This window comes from Gordionus sp. m RMFG-2023, chromosome 2, assembly GCF_954871325.1.
Source record: "Gordionus sp. m RMFG-2023 chromosome 2, tfGorSpeb1-WG-v2, whole genome shotgun sequence".
NCBI lineage: Eukaryota > Metazoa > Nematomorpha > Gordioida > Chordodea > Parachordodidae > Gordionus > Gordionus sp. m RMFG-2023.
In genome coordinates this window covers 5,826,882-5,853,319 of record NC_088776.1, presented here as the reverse complement: position 1 = coordinate 5,853,319, position 26,438 = coordinate 5,826,882, and the positions used below count along the sequence as shown (strand labels likewise).

At 27.1% G+C, this 26,438-nt stretch overlaps 2 protein-coding genes across 3 annotated transcripts; one reads left to right on the top strand and one right to left on the bottom strand.

Annotated features, from left to right (window-relative positions):
• The first annotated feature begins 275 nt into the window (after window positions 1-275).
• Window positions 276-7,166, top strand: LOC135924630 (uncharacterized). 2 transcript variants are annotated; one of them, XM_065459721.1, is made up of 7 exons: window positions 294-424; window positions 466-559; window positions 605-747; window positions 792-880; window positions 927-1,004; window positions 3,732-3,911; window positions 6,957-7,165. In XM_065459721.1, the coding sequence occupies exons 2-7, from the start codon at window positions 486-488 to the stop codon at window positions 7,008-7,010; spliced, it is 618 nt and encodes a 205-aa protein (XP_065315793.1). In that variant the 5' UTR covers window positions 294-424; window positions 466-485; the 3' UTR covers window positions 7,011-7,165. The 2 variants fall into 2 exon arrangements, with proteins under 2 accessions (XP_065315792.1, XP_065315793.1); XM_065459720.1 differs by having other exon boundaries at window positions 276-559; window positions 6,957-7,166.
• Window positions 7,167-7,388: 222 nt separating this feature from the next.
• LOC135924015 (carboxypeptidase B-like) lies at window positions 7,389-18,059 on the bottom strand. The gene is made up of 10 exons (XM_065459063.1): window positions 17,986-18,059; window positions 17,851-17,929; window positions 17,663-17,802; window positions 15,469-15,562; window positions 14,601-14,702; window positions 12,769-12,873; window positions 8,350-8,413; window positions 8,040-8,248; window positions 7,885-7,954; window positions 7,389-7,585 (listed from the first exon to the last, which is right to left on the bottom strand). Exons 1-10 carry the CDS (start codon window positions 18,057-18,059, stop codon window positions 7,389-7,391), a joined length of 1,134 nt encoding a protein of 377 aa, XP_065315135.1.
• Window positions 18,060-26,438: the final 8,379 nt, after the last annotated feature.

Below are 26,438 nucleotides of genomic sequence, written 5' to 3'. Positions count from 1 at the left end.
AATTTAATTGTTAAAGAGTAAAGTTTTAGATAGTTGATTATAAAAAAAATGATATAAATATAATAATTTAACATCCATTTTTGTACTGTGAATTCACTCTGTAATGTATTAACTTCAAATACATTGTATTTCGTTATTTTGTTTAAAGTTATAATTAATATTAAATGATTGATTATCATAAATGTATTTTCGAACTAAATTATTTAAATAAGAAATAATTTGTTGTGATAGGATAAAATTGGAAAAGTTAAATAAGGCCATCTATATAATTTTATTATAAACTACAAAAAAGTGAATTTTCCATATGTAAAAATGAAAGAGATGGTTCAACAAGTTGACAAATGCGAAAAAAGAAAGAATTAGACGCCTTATTCAATCATAGAATCAAATCAATGATGCCCGCGAGAAAGCACAGTACAAAGGGGTATATAAACATAAATAAAAATGGCAATATCGATGTCTTAGAAAATATTGAGATAAATAAAATGGAGAATTCTACCGGTTCTTCTAGTTCATTAGAGGAAATAAATTTACAGGAAAAGCGAAAAATAAGTACCAAGTACATTTTAATATCATTTATTTTTCTATAATATTTATCTACTAGAAAACATACAAACATTACCAAACTATGCAGCATATGTTTGGTATTTTTATTATTTCTTTCATTGATATTGAGTCTTACAATTATATTTATGCATCTTGAAACAAAGCAAGAAATTAATAATTTGGCATCACGTTTTAAATATAGTAATTATTAATGATTATTGCTTATAATATATTATTAAAACTAGTTGAAATTAAGAATCTTGAAATGCTTAAAGACACAAATAATTTTAAAACAAAAGTATTAAATTTGACATATTTAAATTCAGACAAAAAAGTATTAACATATGCTATATTTTTTTATTATATTTATTTTCATTTAGTTTGGTGATCAAAATTATAGTAAAAACATTGATTTATCTAAGATTATTCAAAAGAAACAAAACTTACAAATTATGAAAGTAATTTACTATTTATTTTAAAAACATTTGGATAACTAAATAAGTTAAAATTTTGTCAAGGTTCGAGTCTGACTTGAAATAAATTTTATTATCAATTAAGTTCTAAATAAATTTCTGTCCAAATTAGACTGACCCAGGTGCAATAAAATCAGACTAAATTATTCCATGTAGCAGTGGCGTAGCCAGGATTTTGTCATGGAAGGGGGGGAGGGTTTAAAGCCCCCAAACCTCCCATTTTTTGAACACTTAATTCCTTATATTTTTGGATTTGTTAAAATTGTTTTATATTTTCATATAACAAAATTTTAGGGTATTTTATTATATATTTTACATTCCTTTATTTAATCATGTATATATTTTTATTAATTAAAATATTTTCAAAATGTTGATATTTTATATAATATAGATTTTAATATTAAAAATTATAATATATAAAGACTATTTTAAAAAAAATTTTTTTTTACAATTATATAAAATATGTGTAATTCTTATGCAAATAATGGTATTTAAAAAAATATGATGATAGTATCTTATAAATAATACTTTTTTTACAAAAAAAATTGATTATATATTAAAACTAATAAAATTTTATTGCTATTTTTTGATTTGAATTTAAAAAGAGAGGTCTACTTTTCTCTGAGATTTTGCTAATTCATCTAGAATCAAATTTTTATCTAAAATAATCTCCTTATAAATATTCAATAGGGCTAATCCATTTAAACGTTTTTCACTGGTTGTGTTCCTTAAATAGGTCTTTAACCTTTTTAAAGTTGAAAAAGACCTTTCATTAGTGCAGGTACTAATTGGCAAGGTAGCTAAAATAATTAATAATGCTGATCTTTCAAATTTGAGATGGGAAGATATGTTGGTGGTGAATGAACTCTTACTATATGATATAAAATAAAGTAAAAATATTAAAGAAAATATTATACCTTTATCATCACCATCAGGAAGATTTTCCAATGTAGTAATAGGTGTAGGATGTGATTTGTTGAAATATGAATTAATTAATGATTGTGTTTTCAAATTGAAAATGAGAAATATAAATTTTTATAAAATAGAATATGACAACTTTTATGAAATACAAAATAATATATAATTTATTTGATAAATATAAAAATAATCAAATGTGTATATATTATCTATAATAAATTTAAAACATAAAAATCAAGCGTTATTAAGAATTCCCCCCCTCCCCATGCCTATGCCACTGCCATGTAGGCTATAATTAATATTTTAATTGAGTCAATTCATATTTTTTATATAAAATATTTAAATTATATTCCCTTAATATTATTTTTTACTGATTAGTTATTTTTTGGATGATAATATCAATTCTCAGTAGCAATAAGTTTCATATTCAATATTTATTTGTTCAACCTTCCACCTAAAAAGGCCTAATAGTAAACAAGTCTGCCTGGTTAGACCCAAATGATAAAACTTTTAGTTAAGACCCTGTCCCAATCCTTTTAATTGTAAATATCATACAGCAAGGATCATTAATTTTAGTGTATTCTTTAGCCATTTAAAGGCCATTTATTTATTAGATTATCCTAATTTTTTATAATTATTTAAATTCTATAAATTACAAGCATATGTCTTCTTAATACCAACAAATAAAAGTGAGCATAAGAGTTTGCCTAAAATATGCAAAATAGGCCAATGTTTTTTTAACACTACAAGAATTTAAATATAAGGTGATTATCTATTCCATTTTAGTATGAGCACCCTTGGCCCAAAACATTTGCCCAACTTAGACAATTGTCCAATTCATCTAAACTTTTTTTAAAAAAATACATTTAACCATCAATTATATATTCTTAGTTTAGCTAAAAGTCAGATTATATTCTCAAATAATTTTTCCTATAAACTTGTACAAAATAAGAATGTATAAAATTATTATAAAATGGTTGTATACAAAATAAGAGTAAAAAATATTAAACTAAATTATTATTATTTGCAGTATAATCGCATCCTTAATTGCATTTATTTCTTGTAAAATAACAGTTTTTTTTCTAACATAAATTAGTTTAATTTTTTGATCATTAATATGGACTATAAAAAAGATGTAGATAGACTTATATTTTCAAAAATTAAGTTTTAAGTTAATTAAAATTATTAACTTTTAAGTATTTTTCTTAATTAATTTTTTTGGGGCTGCTTTTAAAATTTTTATATGAACAGATCTTGGTACATTTTACAAAATATCTCAAATTTGGGGGAAATAATTTAGTCTAACATTTTAAAAAATGTTAACAAATTTTTACAAATATATGAAAATTAATTTTATTAAAACTATGTGCAAGAGTTTACTTAGAGCTATAGAATGAGTCATATTAGATGTATAGTACATTTTTATAATTACCCCAATTTTAAAAAATCATTCTTTTTCGAAAATGGCCAGGCAAACACACTTTGCTACCCTATATCTCCTGTTCTAGTAGAGTTAATGGGCTAATATTTTGGATTCGTCAATTACAACACTTCATTAACTTATATACCAAATTTTAGCAAAATCTGGGAGGGTTGTAAAGTTATCTGTTTGATATGGAATAATGACCCATGCCCAATTTGAGAAATGGGGGAGGGGGTAAATATTACAGTATAACATTCGTAAAACGTTCGAATTTCTCGTTTCCGTAAAGCAATTAAACAAGTTCAAATTTGGAAATGGTTTTTTTTAAACTGGATTAAACAAACATTTCCTTTCATTTAAAAATAAAATAGTCGCTAATGCTTCTGGGTAGCGATTTGGGCAAACTTAAAGCCGATATATCCGAAATAAAGGACTCTTTCGGCCGATACAAGAGCGGGTATTGGAAACCTATGAATCCTCATGGAAAATTGGGTCCAGATCAGTCCTCAATGTCATTGCTGGGTAAATCGGAAGTTTGGAATATTTCTAAAGTAATTCAATTATTATCTATTTTGAAAAAATATTGTGGGTATAGAATTGCAGTATTCATCTATCGATTTTTCATTCTTATATTTTTAAAACGGTAAGAAATAGAAGAATTTGATTTTTTTTTAGGATCTCACTAAAAATAATAAGTGGACAAACTTAATTATAACGAAATGATCAAAAGTTTTTGGATTTAAAAAAATTAGAACAAAAAACCCAATTTCAAATTGCAAAAAATTTTATAGGCATAATCTATATCCTCTCGAGATAGAATATAAATCATGATTTTATTTTCTATATATCTCAGAGACTCCAGAGGTGCCATTTGCAAGACTCGTACCGGATTTTTTTTTCAAAAATTTTTTTCGGCACGCCCCTGGCTATTTTTTTTTTTTTAAAAAAAAGAATTTTTCAGGCCCGGCCCGGATTTTTTAAAAATATATTATACTTATTTTTGATTTTTATAGCTAATGGCGATTTCAAATATTTAGTTTTAAAATATACGGCCCGGCCCGAACAAACTTGCAGGTTCTCTGGATATATCTACATAAAATGAACAATAAGTATTGAAATACGGATTTAGTGTATCAATTTTATCTTTTATTTTTGTAAAATAATAAATACATTATTATATATATATAAATCCCCCCCCCCCCTTCACCCAAAAAAAATCAATACATTATTACAAAACATCAATATATATATATCCCACTATAACAGTTCTGTCAATATACTTCTACACAATTTTTAATTTTTTGAAATCTTACAATCTAGAAGAGAAGCCAGTGCCAAGATTATTTTAAAAATAAATTAAATAAATGGACATACTTATAATTACTGTTGTTAAACGGCTCGTTTTGAGCCTATTTTTAAAAACAGCTAACTCAATATTTCAGCCAGAAAAATATTGCATAAGCCTCAAGATTTCGACAATATATGTCTGGACCTTTGTTCCTACTATGAGCAAAATTTTCAGGCTTGGGTAATATTTTTCTGGAGGAAATATTGAGTTAGCCGTTTTTAAAAATCGGCTCAAAACAAGCCGTCTTACAACACTACTTATAATATTATTACTTGCAGGGAAATCGTAACTTTTTTGCATATTTTCCTTTAGGGAAATAATATCTGAACCATCATTCAAAGTTACTATTAAATTTGCTTCCATTTTACTTCTAAAAAATCATTCCAAGTCTAAGGTCGGCGCAGGTAGAAATTCAACTCTTTCTGTTTCTTTAAATTTTGAAAGAAGCTAATAGTTTTTATAATAAATATGATTCATAATTTGAGATAGTATTTCCCATTTCAAAACGTTAACTAAATTTTTATTTGCTCCAGATATGCTTTCAAGCATAATTAATATACTATGCCGCCTGGTTGGGACATTTAATTTTAACGTTTTCATATGTGTGGCATTAATTTTACTATCATCATTGGAATCGCCAATTTGAAAGTGGGTAATCAATATCTAGCATATCTGATGTTAGATCTATTTTACTTGAACATTTTCTTTGACCTGCCTTGAACTTAAATTCAATCTTTGCAATTTTATATTTTAGAGCATTAATAATTTCTCTTGTTCTTTTGATGGAACCTTCAATAAAAAGGTATTTGATACCATCCACTGTAACCAGATTATTTAAACCATGACCAAGCATAAGTGATGTTCATATTCACCTAATCAAACACCCTTTCTAACATTGGAAATATGTAAAATTATGGTAACTTTTGGAATTTTAGATTTTTTTAATTGATTGAATTCTAAAATGATGTCAAAATAATTATGATAATAAAATAGGTATAAATTAGGAAATCAAAAATTCTGATTGACACATTGATCAATTATTAGAATAAAAATGCATAAAATATGGAAATTATTACCCAAGGCTAACTATACTCAATTTGCTGATATTGCAATGCGCTGTTACATATAAATTATTAAAACAATTTTCAAAAAAGATTAGACTTTTAAATTGGGCGCTCGTTGTTTCCTTGAAGAATTTTAATTTTATCACATTTATCTCTTTTCGGATGATTGAGCCCTAAATTAAAATTAATTATATTTCGGTAAGGCAGGCAATAAATCGGATTTTAGTAATGTATTTTTTTTATTTGCACTTCATTTTAATACATTTCTTTATTCTTTAAATTGAAGTTCTGCTGTGCATCATCTTTATTAGATTACTTTTAGAAATGAGATTTTAATCACGGGAAATGATTGGATATGATCTCGAATTTCTTTCATCGTTTCTTCTCTAATTTTTTTTTCTTAAAGAATGTTAGTCACTTTCATAGGCTATCTATAGTGGTATTTGAAACAGTATTCTTTCTCGTACTTCCGCTTCTCCACATTTAAAATAATAAAAGTAACTAAATTTTCGTAAAAAAAATATAATATCATGTTTAACCCAATGGCAAATAATAATGCCTAAAAAAAGTGAACATCAATAGAAAACAGCTGAGGACACCTTTATGCATAGAATATATATATATATATAATTAAAATTTTAATGTAAGCCAAGAAAAATAATATCCTACCTCACAATTATTACAAGGATATTCTCAAACAAAAAAAATATATTTATGCAGGCCAAATTCAAATAATTTAAAGTATTCTGGATCCTGTCACGTGGTCTCTAGCTGATCTTCATTCAACGACGCTTTAGAATGCATTATTATGAAGGAATCGTCAGCTTAGGCATTATTATATGTCATTGATTAAAAAATCAGTACTTAAATATAGAATACTGTAATCCCATACCCGGCGATATATATAATTATCTTTCATTTGTGATGTTAAATTAAAATCACGTGAGAGCACTGAGAAATAGTGATCTTGCAAAGCCCGATCCAATCCCTACCCTATGGTCCGAATTTATTTAAGTGTTAGGTGAGCATAATTAACGATATTTAGACCAGATGTAGATTTCCACTGAGAAATTCTTATAAGAAAGTAATTATTATTATTCCCTTCCTTCTCTATTAATTTAAGCTATAAGATTATGTTCGAATATGATTATGTAGTTATTTAATAATTTACTATTTATTTTTAGATCAACAGCACCGCTAAAACTATCACTGATCATTCTAGTATTATAGATAAATAGCTTTATCACACATTATATTAAAATGTATATAAATGAAAATTTTTTTTTTAAAGAATATTTAAAAATAATTTTTTTTTAATTTACATATACAAAAGAAAACTAGTCTATTTGTAATAAAATGTTGTATTTATAATATATGAAATAGAATGTGCAATTTATTCAATAAATATCGAATTAATATTTATATTATAGATAATATTTTTAAAAATATATATATATTTGTAAAATTTTTGCGCTTATAGACCAATTGTTTTTTTTTAAAAAAAATCGTTTTTGTCGTTAAAAGTATTAATAAACAGTTTTTCTAAAATATCATATTCTTTTTTTTATACAGGTCGCATATTATTGTATACTAATCAATTAATTTTTTTCTTGAGCTCATTTATAGCCAGTTTCACGATTTAACACGTAAGAAATTATATACTCATAAATTGTCCACACCTCCGAGGCTACTGGTAAGATTTTGGTACTTGGCAATAAAAATCCATGACCCATATCTTTCAATTCAATCACAAAACTGTATTTTATCTTCATATCGTCGTAGGCCCAGTCAAGTGATGAACCAGTTACGGCATCTTTTATATTAATTACAACGAGCAGTAAAAAAAAATGTAATCAAGTTTTCCATTTGCTTATTTATGATAAATAGCCTTGCCATCCATAGGTTTTTTAAAAAATAATTTAGAGCTAACATTAAACAATCATTTGTAATAGTTTATGAAATTAATTTTATGTATTATTAAAGTATATTTTACAAAAAAAATAATTATGTAATATAAATTTTATTCACCCCACTCCCCTCCCTCCTTTCCTTCGATTATTGAAATCGGGGTTTATTTTACCCCAGTCCAAAATTCCCCGTGATAAAACTTACATAAGAGTTGGGCGACACTTCCAATTTTGTAATTCGGTGCCGATTTTTTTGCTTCCCTCATGAGATCGCTCTAAAAATAATAAGAACTTAAAATGTTTAACTGTCACATCTAATTTTAATTTTTTAAAAAAATATGTTATATAGTATGTATTTACTAATTCCTCGTGATCGGGCGCGTTGTCATAAGTATAAGCAAAAGGGTACATCCACATTTGACTATACGCGTGAATAGTTAAATAGGAAAGGATATCCCATCTCCGGCTTCTTATAAAATCTGCCAAATTTCTCGTCTCGATTTCGGAGAAAGGACTTAATCCCTGATAAATTACTTCGCATGGGTTATCGTAGGCCACACCATGGGAGCCTAATGATTAGATAAAGTGTTATTTATAATATTCAAAGAAAGAAAGAAGGAGACTTTGCCCTGGATCGCTTAATTTGAATACTTAATTGCTTTTTTAGTACAGGCTATAAGGTATTTGAACAAGGACACTCTAATGTGGCTAGTTTTAAGTACGAAAAAATTCGTCTTTTTTAAAATAAGTTTAATTAAAAGCGTGTGTCTTAATTGTTCAAAATTTTTGTTTTAGATCTAACTAAGAGAGAAAATTGAATAGTAAATAACATTAGAATAAAAATGTTATTCTGATTGGTAATATGAAATATAGATTATATAATATATATATTTTTATAAATTTAATTTCTATGCACAAATAAACCCAATTTTGTTTAGAAATGAATTTTATACAAAATTTTAAAATACGGGTACTGTATAATTTTTAAAAATTTAATTAGTGTTGGTAATGATAAGTTAGATTCATTTCACTATACACCACATCGGTCTAGCATATAATGTTAGAAGATATGAAACAAAAATCGAGCTCTGCCAAATATTAAAAAAAATTGTAAATTTCAAGTTTACATTATAAATATTATCGTCTCTTATTATTCATAATTTTATCGTCTGCTTCATATATGAATTATTTTATTTTTGTTTATAATAACTAATACACTTCATTTTTTTATAACTATAAATAAAAGAAATAATTTTAGTGGAACTGCTACCGTTATCTATGCTCTAGCAGCCTATGCTGATTCACAAGAAAGATCTCAAGTAAATGAAACATATTTGAATCACCTTGGGTTTCAAAATTTAATGAATTATTAAATGACATTAACAACATATATCTATAAGATATTCAATATGTAATCATGAACAACTGGCTATTACTCTACCGTATATAAATTCAAGTTTTTCCCATGTAGGAGAATGAATAACACTAGTGAACTGTGAAAACTGTACCATGTTCAAATTCCAGTAAAACGCATGTAAAAAAATCTCAAAATAACGATAATTTAAAAACAACTTATACTCATAAATTAATAGCAGCACTCAAGTTTAATTCAATAACAACCAAAATTCCTCCTTCCATGCAAGATTATAAATCTGCATCAGAATATTTCCTTATAAAAATAATTTAAATAGTGAAGGTCAATTGTTTGAACCGAGAATCATTGGCATTTAGGTTTTTGGAATCTGGCAATTAGATCTTTAGAATCTGCTCCGCAGTTCGGTTTAGTTTTTCTATTGAGAGAAACATTGTATGTAATCTTTTTATAAGTATCAAAATGAATATAAATTATCAAAAATTTCCCAAATCTATTCAAATTCGATTCACATACATACTAGCTTTCTGCGTTTTTTGTTAATATATTATACTAAATATTAATTATTAACGAGGTTGTAATTAGTAGTGTTGAAACGACTCAATTTGAGTTTTAAAATGCTTACTCAATGTTTTATCCAGAAAAATATTAAGCAAGCCTAAAGATTTTGCTCATAGATGGCACATAGGATTGAGCATCTATAGGCGAAATCTCTACTCTTAGGCTATATTTTCCTAGCTGCAATGTTAAGTTAACCGTTTTTAAAATCGGCTCAAATTGAGCCGTTTAACAACACTAGTATTTAGAATGCAACTTTAAATTATAAAACGTTTATATGCTAAGTTTAGGAAATTAAAAAAAACCAATTTGACTTAGCAAAAAGAACAGGCAATGCATTGTCGAAATTATTTTTATAGTTGGTTAACGCATATATTGTCTAAAATTATGGTTCATGAATATATAAACTGCTAATTTGGCGATTCGTTTAATAATATCCTACATACATAGGATCAGTGTAGCGCCATTTTATGGTATGCTTATTGAATAAAAATATTAAATTCTAATTGAATTTAAACAAAGTCAAAATAAACTTAATGAGATCCAAGATTATCTTATATATTTATTCTTTATTAAAAATCATTCTTTTGCCTGTAAATTAATTCTTAAATATTGGTGAGAAGGGGGGGGGAATTCAAGGAGCTTCTGTTCTTTGTGAACTATTATTTTCTAAAGCTGGTGACAACTAAACAGAGAAATAGCAAAATGATTAAAATCATGGTTCAAAAATTGGAAAATCTTTTGCCGGAATTTTTTCTTATAATCAAATCTCATTTGAAGACGATATTATTTAAATAAAAAATAATTTTATTACTCTTGGGTGTTATTTATCATATTTTATTTTATATATAATTATATTTTTGTTAAATATTGTAAATATTCAAAAACCGATTCGCTTCGGATTAGTTCGGTTTCTACTGCGGGATGGCTTTGTCTATATCAGAGATTTGCAAAGGTACCATTTGCAATTCCCGGCCCGGGTTTTATACTTTCAGGTCCGCCCCAGATTTTTTTTAAATAAATTTTATTTGTCGTTAATTTTTATAGCCAATAATAGCGATTTAAAATATACGTTCGGGCATTTTTTTAAAAAATTTAGGCTCGAACCGGGTATAATTCAAAACTCTCTATAATCGCTTTCATCGGTTCCTTCGAACAGCGGGACTTTCACTAAATTCAAATCTCATCGCTTTATGGTAAATACCGGATTTATAATCGTATTAAATAAAATATAATGTACCAAAAAATTTCATTTAAAATAATAAACTTTCATCCGTTCCCCATGATTTGTGACCCCAATTTCGATTCAGATCGACGCCGGTACATTTAGATATCCGATCTGGCCGCCGGTTCTTTCTCCAGGACCTATCCTTATTTATATAATAATAAACAATACTATTTTTATGTTCTTTCCCCGTACAAAAAAAAAGACATGAGTTCATATGACATATTTTATCCCTATAAAGAACCAATTTCAGTGTCTTCCTTCCGTCCTTTCTTTCCTATGGATTTTTTCTTTTTTTTAGAAATATACTCGTTATTTTATTTTAAATATTAATATTAACCAATTTATGATTAAACATTGTATTCGTCACTAGTGTTGTTAAACGGGTCGATTTGAGCTGATTTTTAAAAAGAGCGAACTCGATATTTTAGCCATAAAAATATTGCCTATGCCTTGAGATTTCGCTACTACAGTGTTGTGATGATTTAATGAAACATACAGACGATTTAATTAAAACACATGCATTTATAATTATAATCTTTACAAATGTACAACAAAAGAAATAATAAAAGAAATTTCAATAATGCTTCTTTGTCTATATTTTAATTATTTTTGCAAATATTATCATTTTATATGAATGGGTTCAATATGTTTCATTAAATCATCACAACAATGTAGATGTCCAAACCTTTGTGCTATCTATGAATGTAATATTTAGGCTTGCGTAATATTTTCACAATAATAAATTGAGTTAGCCTTTTTTTTAAATCGGCTCAAATCTAGCCGTTTAACAACACTATTCGTCACTTAGTTACATTCTTTTATTACATTTCGGCCAAAAACATGGCGAAAGCATTTTCTGGTTAGGAATTTTTTTTTGTTTGTAAATTTTGCATTAGATGTTGTTTAAACGGCCCAATTTTCATTCGATTTTTAGGTCCGATTAAGATTTTCTCCCATACTATGTAAACCACCTTAGAGGTCCAAACCAAACCTATCTGCCACCTAAAATCTCTCCAGGACTTACAATATATAATTTTGGTTAGAATGCTAATCGGGCTGGTTTTTAGAAATCGAGTCGTTTCACAACACAAATATTATGAATTCCCATTTTTATAATATAAACTTGACCGTAACTAATACCTTATATACAAAATTAAATATTCGTATTTTTAGAATCAAATAATTTGTATAAATCATAAAAAATCGAAATTTTTTTTTACTCATATTCGTAACAAATAATTCGAAAATTAAATTCCATATTAAAATGGATTATCGAAGATAAAAAAAAATGGTGGAAATAAAGTTTAAATAAAAATGAAGTATAGTTCCTCAGGGGTAGTGTAAACTTAATATTTCATTCAGAAAAATATTACGCAAGCCTGAAGATTTTGCTCATATAAGGAACAAATGTCTAGACGTATATTATCGAAATCTCGAGGCTTAGACTATATTTTCCTGGCTAAAATATTGAATTAGCCTTTTTAAAAAATCGCCTAAAAATACGCCGTTTAACAACTCTACTCATGGGGAACAAGTTAAATACTTACGATTAATCTTAATATTTATGAATAATTCCGAATATTGCGAAATAATTTCGAATGTTTGCGAATCATTTTCAAATTAAACGTATAATTTGATCGAATAATGGCGAAAAAATTTTATTCGGCGTTACGATATATTTTCTATTAAACTTTATTAGGTATTTTCGCTTATCATTTAATTTGATCGAAATTAAAAAAATATATATACTTTAGTATGCGAATATTCGTAGCCATCAGGGTTAAGGATTGGCATTATGTAAAAGTCAGCAGTCATTACAAAATCTCTCATCGTTTTGATAACTTTTGCATCTTGTGTCCATCTTCTAGGTTCCAACAACTCATCAAATTATTAGTTCTATTAATTTTTTCTTTAAAATGTAAATTGTTTACTCGAGATATAAAATACATGGCGGTAGTAACTGTCGGCCATTCTCGCGCGTGTATTCCACCATCTACAAAAAAGGCAGGTTTTTTGGACCCCGTATCGCGCCCTATCTATATTATTAATTTTTAAAAAAAAATTAAATAGAAAATCTATTAAAACATAATTGGGTTCTCCTTTTAAGAGATTGGAGCCGGAACTAGAAACTGGAACACTCGAGAACTCCCTCTTCTTAAAAAAATAATGGGAACAACCGTCTTATCCAAAGTATCTTACAAATAACTTATATTTTTCAAAATTATGTGTGTCTACACGAGAGAAGAAAAAAAATTGCAGACATGATTTACTCTCTATCCTTCTCAGAGTTATTAAAGCGAATGCCCCTTCCCTCCCCTCCCATTCTACTTTTCATGTAGATACTGAATTTGTTGATTTATCTCGTGTTTAAATTTTTGAGAGATTGGAAACAAAATCTTTAACCGGATCAGATCTAAAATCTGGAACCATAACATCTTTTTTTTTAAAAAAATTTTTTGAATCAAATCCCTTTTTTCTAGAACTCGAAACTATTTTAAGTCTAAGTTAGAGGTCAGTTTAAGTCCAGAGATATTGTCAAAAATATTTTCGGGCCAGGCCAAAGTTTTAAGAATATTTTCTGGTCTAGCCCGTAAAATAGTTTTGAACAAGCTTTCAATTGCCCTACCCTTGTGGCGGACCGAACTCTGCGTTAAATAAATGAAAGCACATGAATAGTAATGCTAGCTATACCTTAGAAATTAAAATCTTCATTGTAATGTAATCTAATTAATTAAAACTCGGGGAGCCTGGCTGAAAACTTATTTATTAAAAAAAATCTAGACTTGGAAAATTTTTTATTCGTGAACCTGCAAAGCGATAAATGGGAATATATTTACATCCACCTTTAAAAAAAAGAATAATTTTTTTTATCATTCTAAGAGGCCATAAATATTTGGGAAACAAGGATCAATGTTAACTCTGACCTCCCCCCCCACAACCCATAGACAGAAAGACTGAGACACTCCGGTAGTTGCTCGCTGCGTTGAAACACTAGAATGCAATTCACTGACCGCACCCTGTTTTCTTCCCTGCTCAATGGTACTGGGCATGAGTTTCATCAAGGCCATTCCTTCTCTCAATCTTCAACTTCAACGTTCTAACAACGAACTTACTCATGCCATCGGCATTCTTCTAAACTGCACCATCACCCACCCTCACTCTGTTCAGGTTGTAAATCGTCGACATGAAAGGAAGACATAGTTTACATCGTCGCTCCAGCAATGGTCGAGTCATCAGGCACACAATGTAATTCAATCATCCAACATGCCTTGAAATCAGCTCAAATACCTCCTATACTAGAACATCCAGGGTCTTTTTAGATTATACGGTAAACGTCCTGGCGGGATCACTCAAATTCCGTGAAGGAGAAGCCAATTATTGGTGTGGGAATATGCATGTATAGGCCCCCTGGCCTCATATAACCAAGCCCTTAACATCATTGATCAGAAGGAACAACATAAAATCTCTCAAATACACAGAAATTTTAAATGACCATTGTTTCATTCCTATCATACACTTACCACCTTTGACAAACTTGCCATAGCATTCTTCAAAAATTTAGGATCACAAATCAGCAAACTCTCAGAAGAAAGAGGGTTTTTTTACAAAGGTTGGCCATAGCTATACTTAAACACATCAATCTACTATCCAAAGAGCTTTCCTACACCCTTTCTGAAAGAATGTTATTCTCTAAATGTTATGTTAAATTAATTGTTTACTAATTAATATTAATGTAGTTAAAATAAATTTAAGAAAAAATAACTTTGAGAATTTTCATACGCCTCCCTTCGTAAGATTCTCCGATATCGATTATTGTTACCAATTTGGGATATTTTTCCGCTAAAAATTCGAACCAATAATACACCTGAAATGTAATTTAAAAATCATAAACAAAGCAAAAAATATTTAAGAAATTTTAGGGAATTTGAATAATTTTTTGTTAAAGTTGCATGTTAATTTTGTCTTAAAAAAATGATTAAACTCTTTATTTTTCATTAAAGTTTTAAAACTTTAAAATAAAGTCGTTTTAGCTCTAAAGCCTTGACCTTACCCGTGTTATTTTTAGTGTTGTTAAACGGTTTGATTTGAGCCGATTTTAAAAAAAGGCTAACTCAATATTTAATCCAGAATAATATTGCAATCCTGAAGATTTTGCTCATAGATGGCACAAAGGTCTAGGAATCATTGAAATCTCGAAGCTTAGGCTTTATTTTCTGGCCAAAATATTGAAGTAGCCGTCGTTAAATCGGCTCTAAACGATCCGTTTAACAGCAATAATTATTTTCAAAGCTTGTATTTTGAACTTAGGACACCCTATTTGAAAGAAAACGAAATGTATTATAATTAAATAAATATTATTTGTTTATTATTATTTTATCGGTTTAAAAATAAAAGCAAATGGCGCCGTATAATCTAAAATGGCCTCTTTCCTTTTCGGGATGTTTAGAGGACACTATATATATATAGCTAAATAGAACATATTGTTTAGAAATGAGGCGTACCGGGTCACGGCTTATGTGCTAGGAATAACATTTTTCTAAGCAAAAATATGGAATATAATTGAATAATATGAGGAGATTTAAAAAATTAGCAGTAATATTTGGAAATAATGCTGAAATAGAGAGACAAACCTCAGCCATTCTGGGATAGTATTCAAAGTCGAAAGAGGTCATGCTAATTGATAATCGTGCTATATATGCTTCATTCTTTTGAAAATCTATCAATCTAAAATCATTTTAAAATATTTATGGATTATTTATTTTTTCTTTATTTTTAAAAAATTATAAAAATTTTTGTAGCACTATTAACCTTTGAAAGATTATTTTTTTTATATTAATAAAAATTAGAATATTTTTTTATTCGTGAAAATTACAAAAGATTTGCGTATAACTTAGACCCGACTTAACCTGCACCTTCTGGTCCAATGGGAAATCCCTTTTTTGGGATGCAACCTGCGTACATCCTTTCCTACATCAATTAACACAAACCCTCTTAATTGTAGGGAAAATAAAAAAATTAATAAATATTCAAAATTAAATAACTTTATATTTCAGCCAATAGTCATTTAAACTAACGGCAATTTTTCACAGTATATTTTTTTTAAAACTTTATCCCGAAATTTTTCTAGCATAACAAACGAAAACCGCGGATCTTTATTTCTTAAACTAAAACTTCAATTGGAAATTTTTAAACACAATTATACTTGCTTTTTAGGTACATTTTCATTATAAAATTAAGCTCTTTTTAGAGCCTTCATACTTTTAATATATGTTTTTATTTAGTCATTTTATAAATTTTTATATATTTTTTTAAAAAAAAAAATTAAAAGATTTTGGCAACATTTTATTTTTTTTCATTTATATCTTTTTTTAACAATAAAATAATAACCAATTATGTCAAAATAAAAATTCAAATTGGTATCAAAAAAAATGTAATGTTATTATGATATTAAAAAAAACGTTAGTATAAAATAAAAATTATTTCACCGAAAGGTATAACAAACAAAATCAGATTATTTAACATAACACAGATAAATATTAAGCAAATCTTAAAGGTTTTGTTCATAGATGACAGAGAGAGATGGGTACCTATTAGAGAAATTTCGAGGCTTATGCAATATTGTTGTCTAAGTTCAAATCGACCTTTACAAAACTAGTCCTAAAGTTAAGGGTCTGTGTTTTTAGTTGATCAGGATTAGAGGTCTGCATTGGACGGGTTTTTAATCCGTCAGCGGATTAGAATTTTTTAAAGAACAAACGAGGAGCGGGTTTAATATTTAAAATATGAGCGGGCGGGTTAGAAATTTACAACTTTTAGTTGTTATTTAAATTTATTTTAAAAAATATGCTCCCAGAAATTTCAACATCTTTAATACCAGTCGTCGGTAGAAATTAATTAGGTTAAAAAATATATCGAGAACAAGTTGGATCTGATTTGCATGTAAGAATATAACATTAAAAGATGATTAATTATAAATTCAATGCTTGAAATAGATAACATCCTCGTTAAAATTAAACAAACAACATATGGAAAGAAGTGGCTGTTACAAATGAGGAGCATTACCTAATGAAATAACAAAATATTTAAATTAAAGTAGCGAGTTTTTGTATAATTTGTCAAGATTTTAGGCTACTTAGTTTAGTTTAAGTTTACAATTTATAAACAATTTATTTAAATTCCTTTTCTTTATGTATTATTAATGGTTTCACTTTTTATTTAAATATCTCACTTGAGTATAGGATATAAGACTTAAAAAACTGCTCATTTTTAAAATCGAATTCTTTGGATTACTGGCCACTATACTAAAAATAAACCGGCGTAATATATGCTTTTGCGAAAAAAGTGCGTTCTTCAAATTTAAATGCCAAAATTAACGAGCTATTTTTTATGGAAGGGAAAATTTTTTAAATGAAGGATTATATTCCCCTCTTAAACCCTTCAGCCCCACGTAGTTACACTACTTTTCCAAATTATATAAAGTGGGTTTTATGGAACTACCTTATGCATAGGAGAAAAAAAAATTAAGATTAGGAAAAGGTGGAGAAGATTAGAATTTAGATAATATGAAAAGATTTATCTGAATGGATGTAGGTCATATTCTTACGGAATCCTTAGAATCCTGGAACGATTACTTCAGTGTTTATTTTATTTTTGATAAACTCACTAATACATCCGAAATTTTTAAATTATTTGCTCAGGTTTTAAATTATTTATGATTTTTTAATATCTAATCATATCTAATTACGATATTCGGAGATGAAAGAAATTCAGCAATCTGGCAAAGAAAGATGCGGTATATAATTTTTAAAATTAAATTAGAATAACTTCTGGATATCGTCTAATTTTATAGCGTATTCTATGTCCAATTTATTCAATAATGATATAAAATTTTGGTAGTCAACTTTTGATATCATGATATCTATATTCATACCGCTTCCGTTCTTATAATAAGACCATATGTTATTCTAGTAAAATGTATATATTATATATCATTGACCTTTATTTTTATTTACATCAGTATGGTTAACTTGAAATTCATATATTTTTTTGAAATCCAAATCATTTTTAGTCTGTAACTTTATGAGCTTAAAACTATTTTATTTTAAAATAATTTTTTTAAAAAAATTGATATATATATATACTTTTACCCTGAATAGGATTTGATGCTAAGAATTTCGGGCATATGAGTAATCAATTGGATCAAAATGATCAAGATATTCATATTTACTCAAAGATTTAATTTTTCACTGAATGATGAGTATATACTTGATAAGGCTACTTATAGAACTAATGAAGAAGATTTTGACTCCTTTAAATTTTCAAGGTATTTCAATGCAATTTTATATAATTATAAAAATGCAAATATATTTTATATATATGTTTTCGATAGATTAAAATTTTACATACAAGTTTAGTGTATTTCGAACCGTTCTAATAAGAACAATGTTTAAAAATAATATGTAACTTTATCTCGGATTTTAAGTTACAATTATTCGCCCAAGACGTAATGCCTAGATTGATTTGGCGTAGGCAAAATATATAGGGTATGCCCGGAAGGCAAAGCAATATTATATATCAATGCCTAGTCCAACCCTTATCTATAAAATTTATAAAAGGTGCATAGGGGGGTTATAATAGATTGCGTTAAATTTCTTCTCTCTCTCTATGGGTAGTTTTTCAAATATACATTATAGCAAATTAATTTGCCAAATTTATAATTGTGTCTTATTTCATTGCGAGTACTATCAACTGATTCCCTGATCTTAATCAAATCATAGGAAATTAATAAATCGTGAAAAAGCTAACAACTCCAACCCCCCCCCCTTCCCCAAATTGTTTAGAATAACAGGAGTATTTTGCCTATTACTTATTTTTTTTAAAAAAAAATTAAACTATGGGATTCCAAAATGAAAGAATTCTAGAATGAATTTAGAGAGTTCTTTTTATTTATTTGCGAAATAATTCAAATGTAAATAGAACACAATACATTATTTTTTTGCGAATATAGTTATATATCAGTTATATTTTATAACAACTTATTTTTCAAAAAATATTTATCGCTGATACTAAGCTCGATTTGAGCCTGATTTTTAAATACCGCTAACTCGAGATTTTATTCAGAAAAATACACAAGCGTGAAGATTTTGGCTTTAGATGGCTCAAAGGTTTAGGATATACTATATTAGAGAAATCATGAGGCGTATGCCATATTTTTCTGGCTTAAATATTGTGTCATTGAGTCAGCCATTTTTAAAAATCGGCTCATCGAGCCGTTTATCACTAAACGCAATCAACTCCGCAAATCAAAATAAACACCCAATAGCTGTAAGAAACACCTATTTATCTGTTAGATACTCAAATCGATAAATATAAATTTCATATAAAGTCATATTAGAGGTCTGCATTTGGGCGGGGTTTCGGCCAGTTCATCTAAGCGAACGGCAAAAATTTTTAAGAACGGGCAGGCGGGTGGTTTAAAAAATTTTTAAACTATGGGCGGGTGGGTAGGCGGGTTAAGAAGTTTAAACAATGGGCGAAAATCATTTAAGTAAATATTGATGAAAAATTGTTTTTTGGTTAATTAAAAATTAAAATGTCCCTTTTTGGTATTATATGACATTCTTCTTTTTTTGCTTATTAGTTTTGGGTAAGTAAAATAGGTTCCATCTAAAATGACACACTCCCGCCCGATAAACAACCCCTCTCCCGGTAAGGGCCAGGTTGTGGTGAAGCCCTAAGTTATATTAAATATATAAAGGTTGTTTTTTAAAAAAAATACTATGAAGAATTATTTATACCGCCAAAAATTTATATAAATAATGCGCATAACTAATACTGCTGTAATTTTTTATTAAGAGAGAAATCGACATTATATAAATCATTTATTATTTTTTCTATATATTTTTGAGCGCAATGGGTCGTTCTACTTTTTAACATGTAAAAAATTATATATTCATAAATTTCCCACGCCTCCGAGGCACCTGGTATAATTTCTTTACTCGGCGATATATCCATTTTTTTCCCCGATCTCTTAATTCAACCGCAAAACTGTATTTTATCTTCATATTGTTGTAAGCCCAATCCATTGATGAACCTGCGGTGTCAAGAATAATAAAAATCAAGTCTTCTAATTTTGTGGCAAAAATCCTTTAGATTTAATAACAGGGTTAAACCTCTCCCTCGCTCCTTATATAGCTTTATATTCTTTTATTAACCCATTTCTTGAGAAAAAAAATATTCAAATATACAATATTTTGTAATGGTTTAAAAATTATTTCAATTTATTAAAATAAGTATATTATGCAAAAATTATGCAATGGTTATCAATCCCTCTCCTTATATATTATAATCGGGTTTTATATCCCCTTTCAAAAACACCCCTTATGATAAAACTTACATCTCATCATAACACTTTAGAAACAAGAATGTTATTGTTCAAATATTATTTCGAATTAAAAAATGTAGTTTATTTTACTAATTCCTTATAATCGGGCGCAAGATCGTGAGTGTGAGCAAACGGGTACATCCACATTTGGCCATATGCGTGAAGAGTTTAGTAGGAGAGGATGTCGCATTTCCGATTGCTTATAAAATCTCTCACATTTCTCGTCTCGATTTCGGAGAAAGCTTTTGTTCCTTGATAAATTTCCCCGCACTATTCATCATGGGCCAAACCTTTAAAACTTAATCCTAAAACAATTTTTATCCAGTTTTAAAGGAAAACTATTTAAATATAATGTAATCCATTGTTGGTTCCCCATGATACATGACCCCAATTTCGATTCAAATCCTCTCGACACCGACACATTTAGATCCCAGGTTTAGCCTCCTGTTTGTTCTCCATAATCTATCCTAATTAATATTTATGTTCTCAAATGTATAAACTAGTTCATTGTGTTTACCCTCCCAAAAAAAGGTTCACTGCACATATATTCTTTAAAGAACTCTTTCAGTTTACTAAAGTCCTTCCTTCAAAATGTAACTTAGATAAAAATGATAATTTATAAAATAAAAAAAAATTGCCAATAAATTTCTTAAATTACTTACCAACCAGTTGTTGATTTAAATCTCTTTCGTCGATATTTATTAACCTCAATAATTTGATTGGTTGGTTGGAATTTAAATGATGCCTACAACATATCTTATCCTTTTAACTATAATAAACTAGTTCATTGTCACGTTTATCATCCCCCCTAAAAAATGAGTTCAGTAAGCCCGTATTTCTTTAAAGAAGCTCGTTCAGTTTTACTTACTACAGTCCTTCCTTTAAAATGTAACTTAAATAAAAATGATTACCTTTATAAAATAAAATAGGAACTTTCCTTTTTTAAAAAAAAAATAATTGCTTATAATAAATTTCTTAAATTATTTACCAATCTTTCGTATATTTATTAACTACAATTAATCTGATTGGTTGATTAGGATTAAATAAGACCTACATTATATCTTATTCTTCAGTGGCGTCACCAGAGGGAAGCGCAGGGGCTGGAGCCTCCTGAAAAATTTGAATAGCCCCCTGAAGCAAAAAATATTTTAATGGAACCTTAAACCCTTGAACTAATAACTTTTTTATTTCTTTTACAATTCTATTGAGTAATATATAGATTTAATTTTTTTAACTCAATTCAATTTTTATTAAACGAATACTAATTTAAATATTAAATTAGAATAATAAATACTATAAATTATATTATCACTATGTCTGCTTGTAATCAAATTCTGTGTTAAAAATAGAATATCAACATTCACTAAATATGTTGAAGCTTAATTGACTATTATTATTTAAATTATTATATAACATTAATTAAATAGATATAATCATATATTAAATAAAAACTAACTAATTTAATATATTAATTAGTCGACTTCAAAATGACTAATCAATTTCATTTTTAAATTTAATTATCATACCTATTTCTAAAAATATTTTCAAAGTCCAAATAAGTATAAGAGATTTCTTTATAAAAAATAAGTAGACCAATAGTTTATAATCCACTATTTTATACAGTTGGTTATAAAATATTAGATAAAATGCCACTTTTATAGACGTATTCGAGTTATAAAATATATTACAGCTAATATTATAATAAATTTTACCAATAAATGCTTTTGATGATAAATATAGTAATAATTTGCATTCAAGTATTTAACGCCATCTATTTAGTTATAAATATTTTAAAAAATTAAACATTTTATTATTCATTTTACAATGGATGTAATAAATTAGATATCTTTTCTTCTCTTTCTTTACGTGTTTTTAAGAAAGCTTTTTTTCTTTTTCAAAAAACAGTTTTGAGTTAAATTTTTAATACAAGTATATTGTTTTATATTATTACAAACTAGAAACCTTCATGGGCCGGGTATGGGCCTAATTATTTAGATGAAGCAAATATCCCTAGAGCTTCAAGTAACATATATTTTATAAATATGTTTATTTATATAATATTTTTAGATACTTCAGATCTTGATGAAGTGCATGTGCATATTCCTATTCCTACTTCGAGGATTACTAGAACTACCAGTAATTTATTCTTTATAAATCTTTTTAGCCATATAATATTTTTAGCTTCATCATCATTATTGGATATGTATTCATGGGAGGATGATACAATACTTCATAATGAGACGGATGCTGATCAGATTAATTTATATATGGATATTCAGCTAAATGAAGAGGATATCAACTATGATGACTGCATCCTAGATTGGTGGAAGAAGCATGAAAAAATCTTGCCAAAATTGGCAAGATTAGCCAAAAAATTCATGCAATTCCAGCATCTAATGTTTCCAGTGAACGGAATTTCAGTACTATTGGAAGGGCTATTGAAGAAAGAAGAACAAATTTAAATAACGAAATTGTATATAATATATTATATTTAAATGATAATTTGAAAATATAAATTAAAATTTTGCTTATAACATTTATTAATATTATATATATATATTATTACTAAATAAAATATTATATTTCTATTAGTATTACTTCAGCAAAAGTTAAGTATACATAAAATAATTTTATGGGCTAGGGCCGGGTTTGGGAAATTTTTTAAATATTATAGCTGGCTTGGGAATTTTTTTAATTATTAAAAACGGGCCGGGCCGGGGCGGGGCGGGCCTGGGCGTAAAATTTTATTTTACGATGGGCCTAGGACGGGTTTGGTCCTAAAATTTAGGTCCATGAGGGTTTTTATAACAAACTACTATTATTTTAAGATATAAAATACCAACTAGAGGTAGTGCGATAATGAATCTTAATTGTTTCATTATATCATTCTGGTCCTTATTTCATAGTTAGATTGGTTCGACTAACCCCAGTCTCCCCTATGTATGATGTAAAAATGATGTTAAAAAAATGGACCTAAATTTATAAATTGAAGAGAAATAAATTGAGAGAAGATATAGAAAATAAAAGTAAAGAAAATCGCAAAAAGTTAGAAATAAATTGAGAAAAGATACAGTAAGAAAAAAAACGTAAAGAAATAGCAAAAATTTATAAATAAATTAAAAAGGAATAACAAAAATAAATAAAATTTTAAGAAAAATTGACAAGAAATTTTAAAAAAATTACGATTTTTCTTTTTTGAATGGGGAAACCCTGTATCTAGAGTACATCTTCAATGAAGTTTTATTTAAACATGTTATCAATGCTAATTTTAGCCAATTTACGTCAAAAAAATTCGAAAAACTTTAAAAACAACGATTATGACAATTGTCACTTATGGTACATCTTCACTGAAATTTTAATTTAACATCTTTACAATATAAATTATATTTTTATGTTATAAAAATTAGGTATATAATCGATCCTGAGCCATTTTTAGTTACGACATGAATATTCTTATTATAATTTTGTACTCAATCCAAAAACAAAAAATTGAGCAGACCCAGCTAATCGACTACGCGAGCCAACTGAGCGAGCCGACTACACGAGCTAACTAAGTGAGTCGACCAATGCGGCTCATTTAGTCTACTCGAGTCAAAGCCGTTTTATCGACTAACTAGGGTCGAGACGCAGCTAAGTCGACTCGGCTTAGCCGTTTAACAACACTAATCCTGACTATACCCAAATTTTCCACAACTTTCACACGCAACTGTGATTTTTTGTTTTTCATTTAATAACTTGTATACCGGAACGTAACATTCCTCAGCTTTATGTCCCTTTTTTCCACAACTTTTACAAACTACTGGTAACATTTTTTGATTTATTCCTTCATTACATTCTCTGCTATAACATGCTCTATTTTGACCCGTTCCATTATTTAACCTTTGATTTACCTCATTCAATTTTTTAATTTCCCATTTCATCTCTTCAACTCTTTTAAGTAATTCTATTTTTTCTTTTTCTTTACTTTCCCTTTCTAAATTTTCTTCTTTTTAAATATTTTCATTCTCTATTTCTTTCATTACTATATCCTTTATCATATTTATAATCTCAATTTCATTATTTTCACTTGCTATATTTTTATTTTCCGATTTTCTTCTTTTTCAAAATCTCTAATAAACTCTGTTTTATCAACATTAATTCCAAATTTTCTTTTTAGAATCTCCATAGATATCTGTTTTTAAAATTTCATATTTTTCATAAAACACATTTCATTATATAACTTTTCCATTTTTCATTTTTTTCTCTATCTACTTGTTTCAACAATCTTATTTTATTCGTCTCTCTATTAAAATTTCTTCTTTTATACCAAATATAAATACTTAATATTAGACTTAAAACTAATATTAAATAAATACATTGTGACAGATTCCTGACTTCAATATAATTATAAGCTTTTATCACTTTTTATTAAACATACTTTTTTTTAATACATTCAAATAAAAATATTTTACATTATGAATTTTCATACAACAAAAATTAAAATAAAATAACAACGCCGATTTTTAACAAGATATAATATATTTCTTTTTAATATTATATTTTTCATCAAATATTTTTTATATAAATATTTATTATAATACAACTGAAACTTTAATGAATACAGAAAATGTATAGATATTTCAAAAGGTAATGCAAAAACTAGAGTCAAACTTCATTCATTCTAAGATAGTGCTGAAAGTCGAAGGAGGTAATTGGTAATTGTACAGAATATGGTGAGAATTTCTTTTTATTTTGAGAATCTATAAATCTTAATCACGCAATAAATATTTATTCGATTAATATATATTTTTTATAATTTCAAACTTTTATATTTTTTTTTGAATTTATAAAAATAATTTTATTTTAGCTGTACCCGTTACACTTATTTAATTATAATATTTTCGAATTATAATAATATTTAAAAAAATGGTGTTAATGAAACATAGAGTGTTTAAATTTAATAAAAAAGTTGTTTTCATTAAAATAATAAGAATTTGGAGGGCTCGAGCTAGGCAGTTGTTAAGATTTTGTAAAAATATTTTCAAGATTATGCATTTAAAGCCTGCAAATTCAACTTTATCCAGGGTCGAAAGGAATTTTTATTATTTGGCCCTCCGACCCCAAAATTACATATGATAATTACTTAAACCTTTTAGTGATCACTTACGTATTAAAGGAGATACAAAAAAATTTTATGCTTATATACAATGCAATGATTATGTAAATATAAATAAAACAGAACATAGTGGTAAAACTATTAAATATTTTATTTATCAAGATGAGCTTATATTTTGCTAAAATGATTGCAGTTATTATTTAGCAAGTTTAAAAATATAAGAATATTAGGTATTTCAAAAATAAATAATGACTCTATATAAATAGCTTAACAAGGGAGAATCAGGTTACGGCTTATGTTCTAGTATAACATTTTATAAACTGAAATATGGAATTAGAATTGAATATGTTGATTGATTGATTTTTTATTTAACTCAAAATGTTATTATAGCCTTAAAAGATATTTTCAATGTTTAAATTTATCTTAAATTGATGTTACTATGTAAATGATGTCAATTACCTTATAACTATATATACTATTCTTTTTTTATATTATTTCATTTTTATTTTTACTTTGAATTTTGAAAATAAACTTTTTATTACAAACCTAGTTTTCTGTACTTTGTCACAAATTTATAAGAATAATATGAGGAACCTTAATATGGTATAAGGAAAAAAATAATCCGTAATGTTTAGAAAATGCTGAAATAGAGAGCTAAACCTCAGCCATTCTGAGATAGAATTGAAAGTCGAAAGAGGTCAAGCTAATTGTTAAACGTATACTATATATGCTTCATTATTTTGAAAATCTATCAATCTAAAATCGTATAAAATTTTTTATTAGATTAATTTATAAATATCAACTTCTTTTTGTACATATATTTATATTATAGCCTTTGAAAGAAGACCTTTTATATTTAAAATTATTATATAAAAGATTTTGGCATTTTTAGTTTGATCAAAAAAAAGCAATTTTCATTTTTTTTCAAAATGAAGATTTATTTTCAAATTCTGATAAAAATTGCAAAATGGGGAACACAAGAATGCTTATATTCTAAATAAAATCTGTCAATGCTAAGAAACGGATTAATTTATTTAATCTTCTAAGTTGGAGCGTATAGATTCTAGAGGGGGAGGGGTAATTATTTTTTTCTAAACTTAAAATAAAATATTGTTATCAAA